The sequence below is a fragment of the Tachypleus tridentatus genome, chromosome 4 (assembly GCF_004210375.1).
Source record: "Tachypleus tridentatus isolate NWPU-2018 chromosome 4, ASM421037v1, whole genome shotgun sequence".
Taxonomy (NCBI): Eukaryota; Metazoa; Arthropoda; class Merostomata; order Xiphosura; family Limulidae; genus Tachypleus; species Tachypleus tridentatus.
In genome coordinates this window covers 71,713,869-71,731,537 of record NC_134828.1, presented here as the reverse complement: position 1 = coordinate 71,731,537, position 17,669 = coordinate 71,713,869, and the positions used below count along the sequence as shown (strand labels likewise).

Sequence of the window (17,669 nt, the reverse complement as noted above, 5' to 3'; positions counted from 1 at the left end):
TGCAGTATATTATTATGGGCCTATAGTTTTTGGGACAATTTTTATTACATCCCTTGAAAAAAGAAATGGCATTTACTAACTTACAATCCTTTGACACCTGCTTACTATTTAGAGATTCACAAGATATAGTAGCAAGTGACTCACATATGTAGTCATTAATCTCCTATAAAATCCTTGGGGAAATATTATGTGGTTCAGGAGCCTTATCATTCTTAATCTTCTCAATATTTTCTAGAAAATTTCAAAATTAATGAAATCATATTGTCTGACCCTGCTTCCATTTATGAAATGTTCAAGATAAAGGATACTACCTAAATTTTCACTAGCAAAAACTGAACAAAATAAAAGTTGATAATCTTGGGATTTCATAGCCATCAGTTACTAACCTTCCTTTACCATCCCTCAAGGGTCCTACCCCATGCTAACATTTTGTTTACCCTTAACGTACTTAAAGAAATGCTTGCTATTATTTTTTACATTTCCAGCCAACCTTTTTCTCATACATTATTTTGAGGTCCTAATTTCTTGGTCTTCTATAATCTTATACGTCTCCCGCCACACCAGTCATGATAGTCTATTTCGTTATAGGTTATACTGATTTTTCGCATAAGCGAAATATACATTTGAGCATCGAGAACTTTTAAAATTATGTTTCTTTGATTGCATTTGAGTACAGAGCAACATCATGTGTATCAAATCCAAATTCTAGCTTTGTAAGTCCGTAGACATCCGTTGTGCCATTGGGAGGGCTTTAATATTATGTTCAATGTAATGTCGTTTTTAACTTATCTAGATTTCAAAAGACGTGGCTATTAACATGGACAACTAAACAAGTTTAACTTTATGAAGATCAGTTCGAAATCATGTCATAAAATATAAATTCATAAACGGGTTTATAGATATTTAACCATCTACAACAACGTTATTTTTTAGAGAGAAGTTAGTTTGTACAAAGAATCATTAAGGACTATGTTTTCTAAGATTGTGTACCGTTGTAAATTGTTCGTGTGGTTTGCTTTATTATCCTAAATATCAAATTTGTTGTTCATATTTGTTTTATTGTAGAACATTGATATATAACAAATCACAAATATCTCAAGTAATGAAATTTTTAGTATAATACATGAAATTTACATAAATGTTTCCCAAGAATCACATAAAAAAGTCAAAAGATAAATAATACACAGATAATCATAACATTTTACAACAGCGACACGAATGGCATATTATATAACTGTTACAAAAGCTTTTAGAAATGTTTAAAGGTTTGTAAAATATACTCATGATGGGACTAGACCTATTCTAAATTTGTTTGAATTCTTTTCATGGGAAGATTACATTAAAAGTCTGTCCCAGGTACTTTTGGTACAATTTTACTTGAAACGTAATGTTTTCATAACACAGTATTCATGTAAATAAGAGATTATTTAAGATTTAAAAAAGAAGATTTGGAATAACGCTTCAGATTGCGTTTGAAATTAACAGAAATACTTAAAATTAAATGACTAAACGGAAACTTTTAGTTTATTTTCTATTTTGTTTATTTTTTAGATAAATTAATTTCTATAAAACACATACCTTTTGGATTACTCGGTAACATCCAAGTCATGAAAACTGATTAACATAACAGTTAGAAATTCAGAAGGTTTATCGTGTTCACGAACTCTTGCTTCAACGTGGATACATTTCAAATAATTATTTACTGAAGGAAATATTCGTATCTTTAGTTTATAGTTTCGTTACTCATTCGATTTACCATTTACTAATAATTTTCAGAATTTCTGAGTGGAAGTAAGGAAAAAGTAAGTCACAGTGTGTAAAGCACATTAAACCTGCTACAAACAAACGAGGCCTTTTGCTTAGTAGCACGTATAATATAGTCATACTATGGTATAGACGCTACTTATGTCATCAGTTTTCATGAACCAATTAGGTTAAATCAGTTTATTGTAATTATTACTAACTTTCGCAAGATTATTCTTAGTTACATATTTACTACGATTGTCCACAACACAAATTGTAAAATATATTATTTTTTGTTTTTGATTTTCACTTCCAATAACTGACTGTAAAATTTGAATATTTACTAATGGAAATCTTTTTTGTTATTATAAAGTTCTTGAATATTTCTTGTTGTTAAAACATTTTTTCCTTAGAATTTAGTGGTTGTACACGCTATAATAAAAGTTGCAAATAGTAATTCGACGTGAAAAAATAAAATACCAGAAAGTAAGATTTCTCGTTTTATATTAACTTTAAATAATAAAGGAATGTTGAAATTCACATATTACATTTAATTAAAACGAACGTAACCAATGTTTTACTTTAAAGGTATGTGTTGTTTTAAAAACAATATTGGAAGCTTTGTGATTATAAACTCAATACAATTATTAAATAACATTTTAATAAGTTTGAAATAGTTTTAGAAAATTACAAAATGTGAATTTTTATGTATATTCCAAGTTACTAATTCCACGTCGTTTAATCATGGCACATAAAGCATTTGACAGCAGCGTGATGTGGTGAGTTATATGGAAACTACAAGAAAAAAATATGCCTATTATCTTCCATCAGTTCTATCTACATTTTAAAAATAGACGAAAGCAATTAGCCGACCAGTATATGAACCCAAGCAATCAAATCTCGGTTTATTTAAATATATATGCATTTACGTTGGGTAAATTTTAATCCATCCGGTTAAATGTACCATCCAATGAATATCTTACTAGTATGTTGATATAGTGAGAATACTCTCATAACATTAATTAATTAAGCGACAAGGTGTGGCGTTGTAAAAAGGCACGCAAATGTTGAAAGGAATGTAAATAAGGTGAAAAGAATTAAACAAACTCTGTCCATCACCATGGCAGCAAATTTCCATTCGTTTATGATTACAGCTGCTTCATCTTCAGTTTTCAAGCGATTAGTTATAAATCGGAGTTCCCGAATAATTGTACTAATTTCCCTTTGCGCAACTCCACAGACGTGACTGTTCACCGTCTCTTCATTAGTGCGGACTGATAAGTAGCTTGTGGTACTGTTATGGGAACGAAAGTCGTCATCAATGTCCAAAACATTGGCGATCAAGCTTCTAGAAGACCGTTCTTTCCTGTCCATCTCTTTCATCTTGTTTTGGAAAAATACATGTCGTGAATTCGTCTTCCTTCCACGTCGCTTCATCCGCAGGAAAAATGGAAGCCATTTTAAGAACAATGTTTTAATCTACATTGAAAAAAAAAAAGATTAGAGTGTTTTAAATTTTTGCTTCGGTTTTTATTTGTCTTTTGTTGTTGTTGTTTGTTTGCCAGAAACCATAACTGAAAATGTAGTCCTAAAATCTAGTATTATTAAAGTTTTGAGCGTCAATCATTTGTTTCTGTCTGCTGCACCCATTTTCGTCCCAGCATGGGCAAGTGATTAGGGCGCACGACCCACAATCCGAGAGTCGTGGATTCGAATCCCCGTCACGCCAAACATGCTCGCTCTTTCAGCCGTGCGGGCGTTATAGTGTGACGGTCACTCTCACTATTCGTTGGTAAAAGAGCAGTCCAAGAGTTGACGGTGGGTGGTGATGACTAGCTGCCTTCCCTCTAGTCTTATACTGCAAAATTATGAATGGCTAGCGAATATAACCCTCGTGTAGCTTTGCGCGAAGTTTCAAACAATCAATTATTTTTGTTCATTTTTAGTTCCAAGTTATATTGGCGCAAAATAAAATACAACTTGTTAACAGCGTTATCTTTATGTTTGTGTGTATGTGTTTATGGTTGTTACTTAAATAGTCTATTTATTGTCACTCTTTTACGATTTTTCAGTAACTTCTTGTTTTAGACTCGGCTCTCTGTCCATTGCGAGAAATCAAACCCGGCATTGTAAATCTATAAATTTATCACTGACCCAGTAGGAGATATTATACAATTTCTTCTTTAAAATATTGTAAAGATGAAAAATATATCTTATGTATTGTTAGATAGAAAGCAGATACTCTTTTTTGTATATTACTGAGTTACAGAAAAGAAACACTAAATGTTAACAAACTACCAAGAAAAAGACAAAATTGCTGAGTGATATTTTTGTAATAATATTTTACTCGTGTATGACATTAAAAAGCAAATATAAGTATGCTAGATCGAGCATCGCCAGTTAAAATATTAAGACTTCATACAGAAGGTTGAGTACAATATGTACATTTGCAAGTCACGTGACCAACACAGCTTATATAAATGTAAGGTGGAACTACATTTTTACATCCGCAATCAGTAAGCCACCGATAAGTGGTCGTTTTTGAGAAGGGTGTGTAACAACATGTTGCAACACATTTTTTTTTATAAACTCGGATCATAGAGATGTGTTTAGATCGGAGATTTATAATTTTCAAGACGGCGAAATCTCTTGTATTTAAAGACATTCGAGAAAAAAAAACACGGACTAGATTGAAGCTCCATGACTATCCTAAAAGAGACTTCTAAAAGTCGTACCCCAGCTGTAGCACCATGTAACAGGTATGAATCCATAAACAGAAATGATGGTAAGAAAAGCCGCCCACGTGTTCCACGCCACAATACACATTATAACCAAGACGTATCTTTCATTGTGAAGGAAGTCAACAGAGTTCACCAAGAAAATGTTTATAGTCATGCTTTTGTTCAACCTCTGCATATCCCAAGCAGCTGAAGAATGAAGGGGGTATTCGTGCTATTCCTTATGAAGACATAACTTCATATGTTAGTATAACATAAAACTCTCACAATGGAACCTTTTGCAATGAAAACTACGCTGTAGACGCATGTCCATTAATTGAAGAGTAACCAGTCGTGAGGACGTGAACTCTCACAACGTATTGAGGCTTTAGCAACATTTTTATATAATTTACTCGGCCTCTGCATTTGCTCAATATAAAATATCAAAAAAAGGATAAATGCTTGAAATAAGTAGGAAGTGTTAGTCCAGTCGAACTTGCATCTTTATTCTTCAGGGAAAAAAATCCAATAATGATAACTGTGGTTAAAAAAACCAAAGAGATTCTATAAAGTACAAGTGCTTTTAATGCGAATCCTCTTCTTTTCACAATGGACTAAACCTTGTCTTCATGCAGATGTACGATTTATCAATGTACGATTGTGAAATATTGTTTAAATGACCTGTATTACTCCTTCCAATTCAGCCAAATTGCTTAGTAATCTTTTAACCTTCTCAATTTATACATAGACTCATGAATGTCAATATCTGTACATTGTGCAGGTGAGTGACTGTGGGTATTCCATATCGTTTTACAACATTTACTATATGCTTTGAACCAATAAGTCATGTTTGTGAGGGTTTGGTTGTTTTGTGTGTGTATGTGTGTGAATTTCGCGCAAAGATATGTGAGAGCTATCTGCGCTAGCCATTCTTAATTTAGCAGTAAAAGTCTAGAAGTAAGGTAGCTAGTTATCATCATCCATCACTAACTCAACGAACAGTGGAATTGACTGTCATATTATAACGTCCCTGGTGAAAGGACGTGTATGTTGGGGAGGATGGGCGGTGATTTGAACCCGCAACTGTTAAATTGCGAGTCAGGCTCCCTGATCACCTGGTCATATTCCGTGATGGGACTTACATGATGATAAAATCTGTAATAAGCGTCATCTAGATAGACGATACCATTGATCGATGTGTAGCTCTATATTTGTACTGACGTTCAATCTTCCTTTACTACAGATGTTGCATATTGGCTATAATACCATCAAACCAACCGTGTTTCATTACTGCCAAACAATTTGAACTTAAATTCGTCTCTAGAGAGTACACATCTGCTTTTGCTCAATCACTGTTTATGGATCAATGCCAGTTTCTTTATTTTGGTTTGATTGTCTCTTCTTTCATTGCCTATTTCAATCTTTTGTTTTGGTTACCTCTTCTTAGCAGTAGCTTCTGATAAACCACACGTCCGTTAATACCATTTTGAATTAGTATTACCTTGCTCCTTTCAAGGTAAAATTCACATCTGATTTTAGAGAAGAGTGTTTGTTTGTTTGTTTTTGAATTTCGCACAAAGCTACTCGAGGGCTGTCTGTGCTAGCCGTCCCTAATTTAGCAGTGTAAGACTATATGGAAGGCAGCTAGTCGTCACCACCCACCGCCAACCCTTGGGCTACTCTTTTACCAACGAATAGTGGGATTGACCGTCACATTATAACGCCCCCACGGGTGAAAGGGCGAGCATGTTTGGCGCGACGGGGATGCGAACCCGCGACTTTCAGATTACGAGTCGCACGCCTCAACACGCTTGGCCATGCCGGGCCATGTGTCGTTTGTTATCATATGAACGTATAAACTTCCCTCACAACGATAACTTTTTAAAGTGTTATTGCAGCAAAACATTTGGATAAATTACATCACATATAAAAACCTTTTCCGTGAATCCCTCGTTTACATCTTTTATAATTGGGATGTTCTGGTTAATCTTTAAGTTTTACTGAATGATATATACAAGCATATATAGCTTCAAAATACCCCACGTATTGTGTACCTTGATAGACAAAGTGATACTAGCAACTTTTAAGAGCATTTCCTATTTACAGTACAGAAGGTACTGTTGTATCTTGTTACAATATACTTCTTCTTTAAGTAATCATAGTAAAGAGGCTTGAATGTATATTTTAGGTGGTTTCATTACGTGAAGCAGCGGTTCCTAAAGGGCTTTTTCTGCATTATGTTTCTAGTTCAATTCTTCATTTGTCGCTAGTCTGGATAAGGTAATTACAACTGATAAACAATTTATAAACGTTACTACCTTGCTTCAAACGAAGTCGATTACTACACGAAAGGAAGATACTTCTTTGTCCGAGTCACATCCCAAATAGTAATTATACTTCTGTAGTACAACTGGTGCTTTTAAACTAGTTAAGTTTTAAGTTAGGCTAAAGAAACAAACAACCTAAGATCTCTCTGCACTGAACTAAGCCTTTGATAAATTGATATTTTATGGTCTTCATCTCAGTTTTTCCTGTTTTCAATGAGAATTTGATTTTAGGAATTTCGGCTTTCTTTATTAATTTAAATATTGGTTCTCCGAATTTATGAGTTTACAGCATACTACGTAAACGTTTCATGCGTTTTTTACAATCAGACATTACTTGATGTTGGAAGTGACACACAAGAAATGTTCGGGTTGGTTTTCAGACAACTACGATGGTAGTTTATTATCAAGTTAATTCATTCTAATAAAATTAGTTGTATGCCCAATTATTTATCCAGAATTTCTAGCTATTTTCGTACTGCAAAATAATGAATTGAAACATTCCAGATAATACAAGAGTATTAATACTATATAGTGATCTTTTAAAGCAGTAATTAGGCTGTGTTTCTATTTCGTTTTCGTTTAAGTTGCTTGCTATTTCGAGTTGATAAGTGGTTTGTTTGTATTGATTCTTCACCTTTATAAGCCCGCAAAATATTTTATAGCAGTTGTGTATTTCAAACTAAGTTTAGCGCTAATCCAAGTATTTTGATGACAAAAATTGCAGAGAGTGACGTACGGTATGCAAAGTAGCCGAAACAGCCGCCCCAGGAAACTGTCTGACCGAATTCTCAAAAGATCAGTAGTCTGTTGAATTACACTTGTAAGTTACACGAAACTGATATTTTTGGACCCAGGAATCCACCTGATACACAAGTCACACTACCCCCAATACAACGTGTCGTAATAATGTGCGAAACAGTCGGAAACATGTTTTTATTTTTTATTTTTTTGTATGTGTTCTTTTACTTGTAAATAACGTAACATTAATAAGGTTAAGGTTATTTTATTTCTACAAGGCCTTTAAAGGCCCAAGTACGCCATAGAATCTGTTTCAATAGAAGTAAATCTTGGAATTAAAAAAAAATACAGTTTAATTCTGGGATCAATGAAAAACCTTCACTGAAAAATACTTATTTCTTGTTTCAAAATAGTGTCCATAAACAACGTAATCAGGAGCACGTGTTTCTCAGTTTTGACCTCTAGCAAAGTGTCACTTTGAATGGGGAGACGTGTGTATGCATCTCATGGAATGTCGTTGTTTCAGTTTTGAATCAAATGGTTAATATAGCAAATAAGATGCACCAATAGCCCAAAATCCAAATATATTCCATTGTCTCTGATAGTGTCATGTCAAAAAGGCCCGACGCAAAATTCAAAACAAACCAGCTCATCTCAAAAAACAAATATGCCATTTGGTAAAAATAAATTTTGGTTTGAATTTCGCGCAAAGCTACACAAGGTCTGTATGCGTTCGCCGTCCCTAATTGAGCAGTGTAAGACCAGAGGGAAGGCAGCTATTCGTCACCACCCATTTCAAACTGTTGGGCGACTTTTTTACCAACGAATAATGGGATTGAACGTTACATTATAACGCCTCCACGGCTGAAAGGGCGAGCATGTTTAGTGTGACGGGGATTTGAACCCGCCACCCTCGGATTACGGGCCTAGTGACTTAACCACCTGGCCATGCCAGTCCGAGATAAAAATAGGAAAAAAATCTGTTCATATTTCGAAATAATTTGTTTTATGAATAAAGATTTATGATTGAATTTTTCGCAAAGCTACCAGAGAAATATATGACCCTGAGTTTGAAGTAAGAGACTAGAGGAAAGGCAACTAATCATCAGCGATTAAAAAGGAACTCGCTCACAACAACATCGCATATATTTTCAATGAAATAATAATCAAATTTAAAAGAGGTTATGGGCAATCGCAGCGCCACGGGAAGGGTTTATAAGTTGTAGTTTTGTAATATATAACGGTATTAATATACTGACAAGTTTGTTTGGAATTAAGTACAAAGCTACACAATGGGTTATGTGTGCTCTGCCCACCACTGGTATCGAAACCCTGTTTCTAACGGCGCGAGTCTCCAGACATACCTCTATGCCACTGGAAAACGTATTGACAATCTTTGGTTTTCACTGTATATACAGTTCATACAGGCTTTTTAAAACTGTTCCATATATGGTATAACATAACATTATTGGTTAAGTTACGCAATAGTTTTGCTAATTACTTTAATTAATATATTAATCATTTTTGAAACTTCTTTTTTCTAACCCTTATTATTATTATTGTTAAACTTTCTTGATTTTTTTTCGATTACCTTTTTGTTGTTACAGAAGATTTATTACTTCCTGTTATATGCTTCAAGTAAAGTTAAATTCGGTTTACTTGTGTTTAGACACACCTCATAGTATGTTTGATATTTTTTTTATTTTCTGTAACATTTAACATAGTTATTTTTTACTTCTGTATTACTACTTTTTAATTTTTATCTTAATAAACATTAGGTTTTGTCTCTATTTTTAGTACTTTCACGCTATTTGATTTTACACCTGAACACGAAACATAGTAATTTATCTTACATGATAGGCCGTTCTAGAATGACACTATCGGAGCAGGTTAATGGGTTTTCATTTTTAGAGAGGATTGCGGGAATTTTAGCTTTACGTAATCAGACTGATTACGTTGCCCAACGAACGTTAAACCTACAATAATTAAAGCCAATAAGTAATGTTTGTATATTCCGTAAGCGAGCAAAATATATTCTGTAATGTTATTTTCATTAAGAACTTTGGTTAGAAAGTTTAAGATACCGAGCCTTATTACTTTTAATTTCTTATATAGAGATTGGTTTGTGTTGTTAATTTAATACGTGGAATTGGGACTAACCTAAATTGACAGAACGCTTAAGATATTATTTGGTTTATGGCCGAAAACATCGTTAACTGCGAAAGTATGTAATTGATGAAATAAAACCAGCTAATGTCTATATGTAAGAACGTAATAAAAGTGTACTTTTGATAGAAGTAGGTAGATTGCCCTAAAGTTAATATTAATGCTAATATCATACTTACACATTGCGGCATCTCATGAGTACCAGAGTTACGGTGATGGTAGTTAAGAACTACAACTGTCATTACCACTGAAAATGCTACCATGATCATGGTGCAAGCAAAGTAAGTCCCTAGAGGAAAAAAAGAAGCAAAATAGTCATGTCATTTCTTAACCTGTAGAAACCCACATATATTTTTTCATCTTCTTTAACTTTTCACCAATACTATTTAGCGATGTTTATAGTAATGTTTTCCAACCGAATGGCAAAGAATTATTGTGATTTACATAATTTTATTTCATATCAATATATCTAGCCACCATCTGGATAATGTATGATGATAATCCACTTATCTGGTTTAATGCATTTAATGAATCACCGTGGAGTATTGAATTAACTTGAATTTTCTAAGTGGTTATGTTTTCACTTGTTTTTCTTAATATCCAGAACTAGCGTTAGTTCAAATTTTTTCTCGGATTGATACAGAATTTACAAGTTTATAAGCTTATTAATATGGCTATTAAAAAAATATGCCTTTGTCTAACTCCTTCTGGTGAAAGTCAAATATCTTTGGCTTTTACAGCCTGAACGGAACATAAGATAAACAGCCAAGTCACAAACCTTTACGGTTCAGTATAGCTGTCCCTACTTTTGAACAACTGGACAAAGGAAATGCAGAAAGTGAGCAGCAACTAGCATCCAAAGGGCCTTATCTCACTTGAAACCAAATAACGGGATTGACTGGCAAATAAAATACGAAGCTTGTTGAGTTGCAGCACGCCTCGAACCCTGGGTTCTTCGAGTCTCAACTCGACGTAGTAATTACTAGGCCAGTGTTCTAAAACTGATAGACATAGCCTCTCCCCCAGGGTTGACGTGGAAGTTACACAAAAATCGCTCACGTTTTTATTAACAGATAATAAAATTTATTATACAATTTACGTTATTATGTATTTAGATGCAGGTCAGTTTGAAACGATGGTTCATTTTATTTTTGATATTTAGTTATAGTGGCATAGTGAATTTCTTTACCAATGTACGTACATTTTGGAATATATAGCTATGGGTGTTAAGTACTAAAGACAAGAAGAACAGGAGATGTACCAACAGAGCTTAAGAAACAATGTAGTAGTCTAATAAGTATCCAAAACACTAATGCATCGCAACGGGTAAATGCATCTCTATTGTCCTTGAATCAAGTGTTTAGTTAAGACTTTTTAAACTTCCTATTTACCTAAATATTTAACGTAAAAACAAACAAACGTTAATAAAAGTACAGAAGGAAGCATTACATACGTAAGTCAATGATAAACTATCTTCTTTCTGTTCACCCAGTAACGTGAAAATACATACTTTAACTGTGCAATAATATTTCCTAAACAAACAATGGCTGGGACACACTGAACTTTAATTATATTAATAAACCTAATTCAAATTACAAACAACATTTCCCGATCTAAAACGGTTTTAAGTTATGTATTAGTATCAATTGGAAACAATCCCGACTTTAGATTAATGGAACTAAGTTTTGTTTTTCGATCTCTCACAAAAACGTTCGTAAGCCTATTAACTTCTTTGAAATTACATAATCTTTAAGAATCCGTGGCGAACGTTTCCAGCCTGCTGGAAGTATCTGAGGAAGAAGATAACTTACCAATAATTGATACTGCGTCTGATGTCGGAGGAAGTGTTTGAGCCAACTGTAACATGAAGACAGTGAGGGAAAGAAGAATGGTGACACCTGAAAAAAAAAAAGTTTCATAATTATCACATTTTTTTATTACTGGCTGATGGATCGTGAGACACTTAATGACCAGTAACTTGTTTTTTACCTTTATCGTTTATTCTTGTTTAGTTGTGATGAGCTGCACTGTACGGTGCAAAACAAAGATAAAACTGGAAAGTTTTTTCTCCACTGTTTTAATAACAAGTCCGAAAATATTTCAAAACAACAATATATTGGAAGCCTTGTCCTTAATGTGTTATATAAATAAGTACTAAATAGAGTTGCTTTATATACAAAAACAACATACGTTTGCTAACATGCGTTTAATAAGTAATACAATACAGACTGCTCCAAAAGTCAGTTATCGTTGTAACAGAGAAGAAACTGACATTTACTGCCCTATTTTTTATACAACTTTTTTTTCAGACAACGGCACTGAATATCGATGAACGTCTAGAGGTGACATGGATTGAACAATTTCAGCATTGTATAAATTTTAAGGATAATTTGTTAAAAACAATTCAGTAAATGTGTTCAGCCTGTGGCAGATGATTTTCGGAAACGCCATGAAAACAAAACTAACGTACATAAAGATACAACTAATGCACTGATTTCAGACAGTGACAAACATAAATTATCTGAAAGAAAAACGTAATTGGTGATGTGTGAAAATCTGTTATCCTAAATATCGGGCCTTGTCAGTATCTGATAAGTAGCAAAGATACTAGAAAATTTTCGGGTCTTGTCAGTATCTGATAAGTAGCAAAAGTTACTACAAATTTATCGGGCCTTTTCAGTATCTGATAAATAGCAAAACTACTAGAAATTTATCGGGCCTTGTCAGTATCTGATAAGTTTGTTTGTTTTTTTTAATTTCGCGCAAAGCTACTCGAGAGCTATCTGCGCTAGCCGTCCCTAATTTAGCAGCGTAAGACTAGATGGAAGGCAGCTAGTCATCACCACCCAGCGCCAACTCTTGGGCTACTCTATTACCAACGAATAGTAGAACTGACCGTCACATTATAACGCCCCCAGGGCTGAAAGGGCGAGCATGTTTGGTGTGACTGGGATTCTAACCTACGACCCTCAGATTATGAGTTGAACGCCGTAACACACCTAACCATGCCAGGCCCATCTGAAAAGTAGCAAATATAATAGAAATTGAAATATAAATAAAATTTAATGAAATAATTCCTGTCTTGACCAGTTGCAATAACATTCCCTGTCTGACTGTTAAGATGAAAATCGTGGTAAACTTATATAGTCAATTCGTTAAGTCAAATCAAAGATGAAATGTATCATTATGTTTTCAAATATTAACTTGAGCAGAATGAGTTTGAGGGAACATAAAATTTAAACCTTTGCCTGAAAAACAAAGTTGTGAGTGTGTTTTTATTTAATTCATTTAATTTAATAACACTTTCTTACCCTCAGTGACTCAGTAGTATGTCTGCAGACTTACAACGCTTAAAACCGGGTTTCGATACCCGTGGTGGGCAGAGCACAGATAGCTCATTGTGTAGCTTTATGTTTAATTCAAAACAACAACAACAACACTTTCTTAACCTCCAACTTTTAGTTGGATAGTCGAATTACTTGTGATTTCTGATCACAATGTATTATAATCAATTAGAACAAGTCAAGGAATTTATATCAAATATTCTTGAATAAACAAATTAAATATGAATCATAAACTTTAAGATCTGTTTCATATTTTTGGGCAAAGCTACATAAGGACTAATTGCCCATAACTTTTCCTAATTTTAAACCCATAGGCTAGAGAGAAAGCAGTCAGTTAACGATATCCAATTTAAACTTTTGGGACACTCCTTTTTGAACAATAATGGGATATGACCGTCACGTTTATATCGCACCTACAGCACCAAAGTGCGAAGTGTGTTTTTGCACCAACAGAACCCCAGTTTCATAGCCAGGAAAAAATTAACCACTCGGCTACGTCAGACAATTAAATTTTGTTGTTTTATTAGTTGGCCTGAAATTACAAGCTTGGAACTTAAGTCGTGAAAACACTGGATTCGTCTATTTGTTGTGGATCAGAGAATTAACTAAAAATAAGTTATTTCTAATTTAGTATTTTTGCAAATTCTAAGTTAATATTAATGGTTAGGAAACATATTAGGTTCCCTTTGAACATTGTCTTAATGGAATATACTATTGTTTTATTAAAAATTGTTTATTAAAATCATGGCCCTCAGTGGCACAACGGATATAGAACACAAGAAACCGGGTTTCGGCATCTGGTTAGCAAAGCACACATAGCCCGGTATATAGTTTTGTGCTTTACTTTACACAAATAAACAAAAACTAAAATCACAGTTCTTAAACACTTGAAAATTATTATTTCTTCTGGGCATGAAACAGTGTAAAAGGTGTTAACATTACGCGGATAGTGTTATAACATATCCGTCTCTGAAGGAAGATGATATTATGATTCACTTTTTCTTGGAATTTACTTTTATCATGAAACGGGTGTCTTTCAAAAATGAAAAAAAAATACAATTTTCTAACTTATCAGCAGGAAATTAGGTAATTTATAAATCCTCTCAATGTTTATTGTTTCTTGTTAAGCACATATTGGATTCTGTAAATTAGTTTGTCCATTGTGCTTAATATTGTTTGTGTGTGTGAGTTGGTTTGTTTTTTTTTCTTTAACTGAACGTTTTTGTAAATATTAAAGCTTAATAAAACCATTTTCAATTTATATTCCTATCATCAATGTTATTTTTCAATTCACTGTCACGTCAGCATATTAAAGTGTCACTTTGTGATTGGACAGTTACGCGTATTCAATACGTCACGAGGTTATCATTCTTAGCGGTTATATCGATTAGACTAAGTTGAAAGTGCATACCAGTAAGGAAGAATCAAAAATCACGCTACTGACAACATAAGTGAATAGAGTCGTGTGCAAATTATTTCCTGATAACTAATCACATCGAAGTTACAGCTATCTCTTTCAACTTTCAATAACTGTAATCAGCTGTAAAAATAGCATAATGACAAAAACAAAGGATTTTCAAAATTAAAGTGATAAATGAAGCTACATTTCAGCTAATAGGTTAAAATAGTCTTAACCATTAATTTTGTGATTTATTTGTTAAAATGTGCGGAGAGCTTTTCTTGCGATTTTTCAGCTATTTAAAAATTAGTGAAGTCTAAAACATTATGCATAAAGATATACTGTTTCAACTTTTTTACCCGGCCCCTCGCTAGAACAGCGGTATGTCTCCGGATTTACAACGCTAAAATCAGGGTTCGATTCCCCTCGGTGGGCTGAGCAGATAGCCCGATGTGGCTTTGCTATAAGAAAAACACACACACACACACACTTTCTTACCCTCCTAGTGGCTCAGTGGTATGTCTGCGGACTTATAACGCTAGAAGCCAGGTTTCGATACTTGTGGTGGGCAGAGCACAGACAGCCCATTGTGTAGCTTTGTGCTTAATTAAAAAAAACAATAACTTTCTTATAAAATAGATGCTTTAATTAAAACAATCGCACTGATAAGAGATTTTTATTTGCGTTTTTAAAATAGTTAATATGAGTTCTTGAATACTAGAAAGCGGATTACAGATTTATTACGGAAAATTTAACACTAATATTTTCTATATTTGATTATTAATCAAAAAATAGAAAACGGACTCTCTGCGCTCTCTTCACAGCAAGGTATCGAGCTCCAAATTTTCGAGTTTTAAACACGTGAATTTACCGCTGGACCACAGGTTATTCTAGACTGAAGAACAAATTTTGCAGCTTTTACTAGCACTCAGAATCGTAGACAAACCAGAATGATGGAATATTTGTTAGCAAGGTAATAAAATTAGTGCTGCTGTATTTTAAACTGTGTTTTTCATTTCATATGTCAACAACAAAATATCGACCAACTCAGTTAAGATTCATACACGCCCTTCAAAAACGAGCCTCAATTGATATGCACGGACTCACTTTCTCAGGTGGATGAAAAGTACTTTCTTGTAAAAGGCAACTTGTAGAAATAATATTTCTTGAAGTAGGCTTACGAGCTCGACAACATATTGCATGCTTAATAAATGTAAAATAATTTGAATCTGATTAAACTTTGCTACATTAAAAACAAAGACATGATTTTTACATAAAAACTAAACAGGGAAAATATCTATTTAAGCCAATATTAATTTTAAAAGTTTCCAGAATCACAACCATGATAGAAATAGATAATTGATGGCAAAATAGTAACGTGTATAATAACATACCATAAGGATGCATAAGATCTAAGAGTTTCCCAGTGGCACAACAGTATGTCTGCGGACTTACAACGCTAAAAACTAGGTTTCGATACCCATGGTGGACAGAGCAAGATAGCCCATTGTGTGGCTCTGTGTTTATTTCTAAACAAACAAACAAAATCTAAGAACAGCATAAGCTGTATTATTCTAAATCCATCCAGCTTAGTTTTAGATCATATTGAATTCTAAAGGAATACAAGAGCTGTTTTTAGTTTCAATTTTAATAGTTATCACTTCTAATTGGTACAAAGCACAACTTATTATTGTAATTACTCTCTTTCTAGCAGTTTAAACAAAACAAAGAAACTCAGGCACTTAATAAGAAAACACGAGACCTACATTCATTTTTTGCTAAGGGTAAATGACCACATTAATTAAAAGCCAGCTCATCTCATATCTATATAAAATGTATAAAGCATAATCAAATTTTCCGTACAAAACTCCTAAGCATTGAATAGACGTCTCTTTTCATAAAAGTCAGACATTCGAAGAGTGTCTTTCCCTTCTACAAAGTTCACGAAAAGAAATAAACGGGTTTAAAGCTGCAATAATCGACAATAACGTTTGTTGTTATAAACTACGTCTATTATTTATGAAATTGTACCTCAGTGAGATTTTTTGTAACTGTTATTTTTTGCAGAAATAATGTCCAGAAAGTGTCCACCATGAATTGATACACAATGGCGTACTCCAAAAATAACACCTTCCATTGCAAAAGTCAAAGTTTCATTCGTAAGTCCATTAATTTCTGTCTTTGTGTCATCTTTCAAATCCTGTTGTGTTATTGGCTTATTGATATACACTTCGACAATTAAGTAACCCCCAAAAATAAACCCTGACGGTGTTAGTCACACTTACCACGTGACAGTTATCCCAGAATCTAATATTCACTTAACTAAGTGATAGTGTTTCCCGTCATCAGATTATCAGACATATCACATATCAATTTTCCCTATAATCAAGTAGTCACGCTTACCACGTGTCAGTTATCTTGAAAGTCTAATACTCACACTAACCGAGAGATAATGTTTACCGTCATCAGGTTATCAGACTTATAATATATCAATTTTCCCTAGAATCAAGTAGTTAGACTTATCAAAATGCTTCTGACAAATCTGAGAATCGTGGAAGCCATTTTATGTGTTTATTACGAGAAATGCTCTGTTTATGAACAGTTCACACAACGCTTCCATTGTTGCTCATGCTGTATATTAGGCGACTCCATTTGTTTTGAAACTACAATTTCTTCTGATGACATATTCAGAAGGAGCAACATTAATAGCTAGTTCTCGGCGGTGTGCTCTTTCAGAAGCAGTGATGGGATATTCATTTTGGAAATAAAGCTCACGAACGCTGTTGGATTACCAATGTGTTCATCATTAAAATGCGAACCTTAGTCTTTATTCTAAACACAAAATACAATGATTATCCTTGATAATTTGTAAAATATGACTATATAATATCCTTACACTTCTTATGGTGGATCCTGTATTATGTAAAACAATTCCCATTTTTAATTTGCTACCAAATAACAAAACATGTGTTGTTACTCACTCTTCAGAGTTCAGTGGAATGCCATTCCAATCGTATTTACTACTATCGGGTTGTTACTTTTTGTGAGTTCTGTTCATTTCGCTTTAAAACAGAGATATTCATCATAATATTAACTATGTGAACTTTTTCTTTTACCCTTTAATCAATTAAAATGTCAATTTTTAGTAAATTTAGTCCTTGTCAGTTGAGATACTCTCTGAAACTCTTAAAAATAATTCATATCTGACATTCTTCATAGATTTCAATAATCAGAC

The 17,669-nt window shown here is 33.6% G+C and overlaps 1 protein-coding gene across 4 annotated transcripts in view; it reads right to left on the bottom strand.

Moving 5' to 3' along the window:
- Window positions 1–1,105: 1,105 nt before the first annotated feature.
- LOC143249408 (neuronal acetylcholine receptor subunit alpha-7-like) overlaps window positions 1,106–17,669 on the bottom strand; it is an 88,943-nt gene continuing 72,379 nt past the window's right edge. For 2 of the 4 annotated variants that reach the window (XM_076499206.1, XM_076499208.1), the window contains 3 exons: window positions 11,503–11,589; window positions 9,871–9,980; window positions 1,106–3,222 (listed from right to left, as the gene is read on the bottom strand). In XM_076499206.1, the coding sequence (XP_076355321.1) occupies window positions 2,770–3,222; window positions 9,871–9,980; window positions 11,503–11,589 (650 nt within the window). In that variant the 3' untranslated portion in view covers window positions 1,106–2,769. The remainder of the gene's footprint in view (window positions 3,223–9,870; window positions 9,981–11,502; window positions 11,590–17,669) is intronic. The other 2 variants (XM_076499204.1, XM_076499205.1) reach the window with 1 other exon arrangement.